This window comes from Lagenorhynchus albirostris, chromosome 6 (assembly GCF_949774975.1).
Source record: "Lagenorhynchus albirostris chromosome 6, mLagAlb1.1, whole genome shotgun sequence".
Taxonomy (NCBI): Eukaryota; Metazoa; Chordata; class Mammalia; order Artiodactyla; family Delphinidae; genus Lagenorhynchus; species Lagenorhynchus albirostris.
In genome coordinates, this window is record NC_083100.1 from 21,182,119 (window position 1) to 21,189,893 (window position 7,775).

At 48.2% G+C, this 7,775-nt stretch overlaps 1 protein-coding gene across 1 annotated transcript in view; it reads left to right on the forward strand.

Moving 5' to 3' along the window:
* MARCHF4 (membrane associated ring-CH-type finger 4) overlaps nucleotides 1–7,247 on the forward strand; it is a 96,759-nt gene extending 89,512 nt beyond the window's left edge. Inside the window, exon 4 of the mRNA XM_060151301.1 lies at nucleotides 6,880–7,247. Coding sequence (XP_060007284.1) covers nucleotides 6,880–7,247 — 368 coding nt within the window. The remainder of the gene's footprint in view (nucleotides 1–6,879) is intronic.
* The last annotated feature ends 528 nt before the right edge of the window (nucleotides 7,248–7,775 follow it).

Here is a 7,775-nt window from a genome sequence, read left to right on the forward strand (position 1 = left end):
AAAAATCTCCAGTATCTCAGGGCAGAGCTTCAGAAACGCACTTCCAGGAATGGACCTCTCAATTACACCAACGCAAGGATATTTGGGACATGTGTAGAATCAGCTGGTTTCCAGAGCTCCTTTCAGGTCTAGCATGTTATTCATCTGTAAACAATGAGTGAGGATTGGAAGGACACTTAGGAGACAGAAGAACAGGTGCTTGTCGCTGGGAATGGGGTTGGCAATAAAGGAGGAGGAGATATGCGTGGGCTTTTTCTGTCCTGTAATTTCCCCCAAACAATCAATATCGTGTGGCATTGAGTGTAAGTGTGTGCCCAGCACAGTGCAAGCGTCAGCATGCAGGATTCATTACCTCATTTAATCTCATAACTACCCTATAAGCAAGGGGGTAGCTGCCCCCACTTTCTGATGAGGAAACAGGCTCAGAAAGAGGAATTAACTTACCTCAAGCCACAAGGCTAGTAAGTGGTAGGTACTCTGAATATTCAATACATGTTCATCAGTGAGTTGACCCTCAATGGTGGGACCCAAAAGTCTTTGGGTCTAGGAGAGGAAGTATCCATTTCTTCAGCTGCCTGAGCTTTTCTTGTCTGTCACATCTGGAAATAGAGTATTTTTTTTAATTACCTATAGCTCTTTGATCAAAATTCGGAGCCTTCCGTGAGGCAGTAGGTCCGGATAAGGACCATGTTCTCAGCAGTGCTGCTCAAGTGTGGTCCATACATCAGCATCACCTGAGAGCTTCTTAGAAATGCAAATTCTTAGTCCTCATCCCAGACCTACTGAGTCAGATTGTCTGGGGGTGGCGCCCAGGAATCTGTGTTTTCATAAACTCTCCGGTTTGAGAAGCGCTGTTGTAGAGTTAGTTGTCTGCAACCTTTATGCCACTTAAACTAGGATACTAGTAGGAGAAGAGGTGAGGGTGGGAAGCAGGATTTGGTGTCACTGAGGGGACCAGAGCTCTTCTCTGCATACTTCTCAGTCAGCCTTGGCCTATTAACTCCATACATTATGGGAATCGGTTTTTGTTCCATCACATGTGCTCATAGAAACACACAGTAGGTTCAGGAAATGCTAACTAAACAGAATTAAATTGTATCTCACTGCTATGCACACAGCAAGAACCAAAGGCCAAAATTCAGCAGCGGAGGATTGGGATACCACGTCAGGGAGAAGTCCCTGACAGCACTGTGGTGAGTTAGGGGCAGGGGGGCTGTGCAGGCATGACAACCTGCTCACAATGGCCACCTTCCCTCCCATCCTCATGGGCTGAGCAAAGGGCCATTTCAGCTGGAGGCTCGGGGAGAGATACGATGACAAATGAAGGCTTCCAACATCCTATGGAGCCTACAGGAAGAGGGCCCCTGAAAGATGGAGACGTGAGAAAGAGGAATATTTGGGACATGTGTAGAATCAGCTGGTTTCCAGAGAAAAATATGTTCTTCTAGAACTGTATCAGTGAATACAGCCCAGGGTTGGGCACCTTGTTAGGTGGGTACTAGATAAATTAAATAGAAAACCCCAGAAAGGGACTCAATCAAAATGTGTTGAATTTCTGATATTGCCATGCATTCTAATTTTCTATTTTGTTTTCCTACTACTTCCCTGCCTCCATTCACCAATAACCTTCTTTCCTCCTGTTCTAACTTTAGTCTCTCTTTCTCTCTATCCATTTTCCCATTCATCTTCTTTCTCTTCCATCTCTTCAACTTTGCCCACTTGACCTGTCCCTATCAAATGAGTGCCACCCATCTTCCCTCATTAAAAAAGATTCTGCGGCTCAAGGAATGGATAAGTAATCTGTAGAGCAGGAAGCAGAGAGAGGGCTAGGGAGTGGATGCGAATGAGGTAGTTTGTGCCTTTCCAACTTTTGCCAAACAAGCATTATCTACAAAAACAGGTGCACCTTCCTTCCCTTCAGCCATCTATCCATTAAAATGGTTTAATTATTTCCTGAACACTAGACAGATAATTAGGAGGTAGCATTCAGACCAGAAATTTAAGCCACGCTCTTCAATCAGAGTAAAATTGTCTGATTAAGAAGCTAATTAAGAATCAAGTGTAGTGACTCTTATTGGAAACAGTGAGTTTGGGGCTTCAAAAAATCCTGATTCCCCCCAACCCCCGCAAAGGCCCCTATGTCCTCCATCATCACCAAGGCTTCATTAAACTCCCAATAATGTATTAACTGCCCAAGCCTCAACCATATCTGATCCCTGTCCTCGATGGGCTTACAATCTAGGGGAAAGGGCATAACACTGTTCAAACAAGGCTTGTGAAAGAAATGAACAAGTGAGCACTGCAGTGCCAAGGGTGCATAGGCATGTATTCAAAAGGTTGAAGGAAGCGATGAGAGTTGGCACATTGGGAGAGGGTGAGAAAGTGGGCAGAGAGGAAGTCTCCTTGTCCAGAGCCAGGCAGGAGATCAAGGGGTCCACAGGTGGTCCAAAGGAGATTTATGAACCCACTAAAATCATAACGACAGTTCATGTGTCTGGGTTTTTTTCCAGGAATGTGGTCCTTAGCTTTCATCAGATCCTCAAAGGGGCACATGATCCAAAAGATTAGGAACAACTGGGCTACAGGGAGGCTGTCTCTCCTTCAGTGAACCCTCGAAGACCTGTTGTACAAAGTACAATTTTAGGAGCTGTCGGAGTCCTGGAGGAAAGAGTAGCAGTGGGTGGCTGTCTTGTCTCCTAGAATCACGGCATGTTGGAGGTTGCAGCGGCTTTGAGATGTTCCCATCCAGTCTCTTTGCTTGACGTGGAGTTGGCTGGAGTGACTCATTGCTGTTCGCTCCTATGAATCAGCTCTTCCAGCCGCCCCTGGATTTACAGTGATCCAAGAGAATCCCACTGTACCTCATCCCCAGTCATCTCCCTCACCGTGAGTCCAGCCTCCCAAACCATCTTCACCATATGGACAATCACCCCTTTCCTATGTTTCTCATCCTTTTACTGGCCCTTTCTTCCCAGCCCTTCCACATGCCCTCTGGACCTCATCGTCCACCACTGGCAACCTCTCCTCCGAGCGTTCCTTTCCTCATCCTTTAATTGAAATAAAGCTGTCTCCTGAGGACATTGTTTCTTGCATGGCTGTCTTAAGTGGTGGCTGCCCTGTCTCCAGGACACTGTATCCTGGGGGCCTGGAGGTGGGCTGAGTCCTCCTTGCTCCCCATTACCATCTGCAAACTGCCTCTCTTCCTTTATCTTTCAGAAGCCCCAGCTCCTTTGAAGTGAATGTCATCATACTTCACCAGCCCTTCGACCTTCTTGATGCTGCTGGCTGATGACTGCCTACTCACTCCTCACATCCCCTGTGCACCTGGCTCACACACTCCCTCCCACCATACCTGTCTCAGCATCTCTGTAGATCAGTGGTCCTTGGAAGAGGTGTTCCCTTCCCCTAGGGGGCATTTTGCAAATGTATGAGGTTTTTGGTTTGTTTTCTAAAGTGGCTGTGCCCCAGCATTTATATTGAAATTTATATTATCGTGTTATAAAATGACGTCCCCTTTGTTCTTCTTTACATAATCTGTTAGGGCATTATATTAATTAAAAAAAGAAACCATAGTAGCTTGGATTATTTTGTAAGTTTCATTTCAGAACAGAAAAGGGGATATTAAAATATATTTGTTATAATTTGTTATAAAAAGGGGGCATTTGGTCTGATAGAACTGAGGATGTTCTGACAGAGGATGAGGATGGCTGATGCAGATAATCTATCCCACTCCCTGCCTTCCTCATTATTCCGGAACTTTCCCTCCAGCCCACCTCAGCCCCGTACAAGTGGTCACTCCCTAGTGCTCATCATCGCCAAGAACCCCATCCCTTCAAAATCTGGATTTAAACACCCCACTCTCTGATCATCACCCCCTATCCTTGTAGTTCACTGACTCTAGCAATTCTCCAAATCCATAGAAACCTCTTGGCATTGACCCTATCACTTTCCACTTCTCCATTTTCATTATTCCTTATCCCTTTGTGTTCTTACTTCCCTCCTTCCCGGTCTAGACTCCATGGGCCAACGTGATAACAGCTCCCTTTGCAAACATCCATAATTCTCATGTCCCACTCTCTCTCCTGCCATACTTACCTGGAAAGACAGTCTATGCTAATTAAAACCACCCAACCAATGACTAGACCCACTTTAAATTGTGGCCACAAATCTCAAATAGGTGCTCAACACTGTCAGATAATTCTACCTCCTCTCCCTTGGGAATTCATTCTCTCACTCTGCAAGATAATTATTTTCCACCTTCTCTTCTCCCCACAAATCTTCAACCCTTTCCTGTCTTATCCCTTCCCACCTTAGCTGATGACTTCATGGAAGAAAAAGGTGCACTTGGATGAGAACTACCTGATTTTCCCACTATTGCATCTTTCCTCCTACCTCCTCTGTGCCCACCAAGCTAATTTCATCCTCATCCTCATTGCACTTGAGCTGACCTCTCAACAGCATTTCAAGGAGCTATCACACTCTCTTTCATGAAACATGCCCTTCTCTAGACTTCTGGGTCTCCACACTTGCTGGTCTCGCTTCTACACTATTTATTGCTCCTTCAGAAACTCCCTTCCCGGCTCTGCCTCCACCAAACCTCCATATTACCAGAAGCTTCAGGCAAGACCTCTCCCTAAGCTTCAGACTCATACGTCCAACTGCCTACCTAGCCCTTCTATTGAGATTCCTATCAGGTGTCTTAAATTTACCATAACCAAAATATAACTATTAATGAATGTAGTAGGCTGAATAATGGTCCCCCAAGACACCCAGGTCCTAGTCCCTGTTAATGTTACCTTATATGGCAAAGGGGACTTTGCAGATGTGACTAATCTAAGAATCTTGTAACAGGTAGAGTTTCATGGATTATTCAGGTGGACCCAATGTAATCAAAGTGTTCTCATAAGAGAAAGGCAGAGGGAGACTCAATGACAGGAGAGGAGTAGGAGAGGTGACATCAGAAGAAAAGGGCGGTGATGCCAGGAAGTGGCAAGGAACACAGGCAACTTCTAAAAGCTGAAAAAAGGCAAAGAAATAGATTCTCCCCTCAAAGCCACCAGAGAAAACACAGCCCTGCTGACACTTTCACTTTAGCCCAGTGACACTGATTTTCAGACTACTGATCTTCAGAACTGCAGGAGAATACGTCTGTGTGGTTTCAAGCCACTGAATATGTGGTGATCTGTTACAGCAACAATTGGAAACTAATACAGTGGCTGCCACCACCACACAGATCCACACCCCTGACCCTCATGCCTACCATACCTCAGTCAATGACACCAATACTCATCTAGCTGCTGAGGCCAGAAGCTTCAGAGTTTTCTCTTGACTCACCTCACCTGCCAGCAAGTCTGTCAGCTCTGCCCCCAACATACATCCTGACTCCAGTGGCCTCTCACTTCCTCCGCCGCTACACCTTAGTCTAAGCGTCCATCATTGCCGAGTTGCATCACTGCATCACTTCCTCGGTCTTTGGCATCTACTCTTGGTCCCTCTTCAGTCTATTGTTTCACAGGAACCAGGATGACCTTTCTGAAGGGTATATCAGACCACATCGTCCTCCTATTACAGCCCTTCAATGGCTTCCCCTTATACTCAAGATAGAATATAAATCCCTTGCCATGGCCTATAAGGCCTTACCATAGACTGGCCTCTGGCCCCCATCTCCCTGCACTGCCCACTCATTCACTCATTCCCTGCGCCCTGGCCACACTGACCTCCTTTCTGAGCCGGGTGCCTTCCATTCCCACTTCCTGGCCTTTGTGCCTACAGCTCTTACCACTAACGTGCTCTCTCTCCAGACTTTGCATGGATCCCTCCTTCTCATCATTTAACTCTCAACTCAAGGGAATTCCCTGGTGGTCCGGTGGTTAGGACTCAGCGCTTTCATGGCTGTGGCCCAGGTTCAATCCCTGGTCGGGGAACTAAGATCCCACAAGCTGCGTGGCCCGGCCGGAAAAAAAAAAGAAAGAAAACGGAAAAAAAAAGAAATTAAGTCTCAACTCAAGATATCACCTCCCTCACAAGCCCTTACTACCGTCTCCATCGAACAGGACTCTCAGTGTCTGCAGGCAGTGGCTACTTCCCCCTGTTTTATCTTCCTCGTAGCATGTGTCCGTGCCTGAAATAGTCTTATTGGTTTGTTTCCGTGTCTGTCGTGTGTCTCTCCACTAGAATGCCAGCTCTCTGAGGGCAGGCCTCTGCCTGTCCTGTTCACTGCGCTATCCCTAGTGCTTAGCACAGAGTAGGCACACAATATTTCGTTTCCTGGTTGTCTGACACAGCTCGTTTCTGACTCTACACTGCCCCTGGCCAACAGAACCATGCCAGAGTTCGCTCTGCCAGCAATGTGTGTATATTAGTAGCACTGGGCTTTCTGTTAAATAGCCAAGAGGTAATCAGTGGAATTTCGGACATTCAGCAGGTATGGAATGACCATAGGGTTTCTTTTATGGTAAAGGCACAGGATTCAATCAACATCTGCTAAGTGCCAGGTGCCACAGACACAGGGCAGAGGGAGAAAAAGATATTTTTATTACGCCTTAATGGACAATGAATTTGGATTTTGTCAGGCCAAGGAGTAGGAGGGATAGAGAAGAGGCAGAGGAAAAAGCACTGCATGTAGATGCCCGACTATTTCACGCCCTCCGTGTGGCGGCCTTCCACATACTTCCAAAGACTTGCTGAGCCTAGAAATGTAAGGATGTTGCCATGTGGCCCAGAGCTGAAAGGTAGGTTTGAAAAGAACAAATCAAACCAATATAAATCTGGCTTACCCAATGCCTATACTCACTTACAAACAGAGGGAGACTCGTTTCTCCCGGCAGTGAGCTGCTCTCTCTTACTCGCCTTTGCTTTTCTCTTCTCCCTGCTGCCCAGGCCTCATCATCCACGAGGGGCCCTCCGTGTACCGCATCTTTAAACGGTGGCAAGCTGTCAACCAGCAATGGAAAGTGCTGAACTACGACAAGACGAAAGACCTGGAGGATCAAAAGGCAGGAGGCAGGACCAATGCCCGGATGTCCTCGTCCACCCAGGCCAACGCGCCCCCCTCCGGAGAGGAGGCTGCGGGCACCCCTGCCCCTGAGGAAGGCCCTGCCCGGGCGGCCGGCCACCCCTCAGGCCCTCTGTCCGATCACCACTGTGCTTACACCATCCTGCACATCTTGAGTCACTTAAGACCTCATGAACAGCGGACCCCACAGGGCGGCAGCCGAGAGCTGGTCATGAGGGTCACGACGGTGTGAGAGGAGAGACCTGGGAGGGAGCTGTGACCACACATGCACGCACAAGAGCGAGGAGAGCAGGGGCCGGGGAGGGCCGCCCCTGACAGGACGCCATCTGGGGGGCAGGTGTGGGGAGGCATGGAGGCACCCCAGGGGCCAGAGGGCAGGCGGTTGGGGGGGGTGCCTTGAGGGGCCTGGGGGCAGAACTGGAGCTGGAGGGAGGCTGGCGCTGTGAGTGGTTTCCTGATTTCCAACCGGTCAATACCATTCTCCAACAAGCACGAGGAAAACCAATACAAACTCAGCAACGAAGTGCAATACATACTGGGCCTAACAAAACACAACAACAGAGGCACCCAGATGTGCCCCCCTGTGCAAAGCACCTGGGAGAAGCGGCGGCTGGGGAGGGCGAAGCTGCGTGTCTGGTGGCGGTGGTGCCCACGTGTGCAAGTGTGGGAAGGAGAAGCACTTGTAGCCGGCCTTGTTTTACCTTTCAGTTTGCTTTGGTTTCTCCCTGGGCTGTGTTCCAGGAACAGTTGGGGGGAGGGA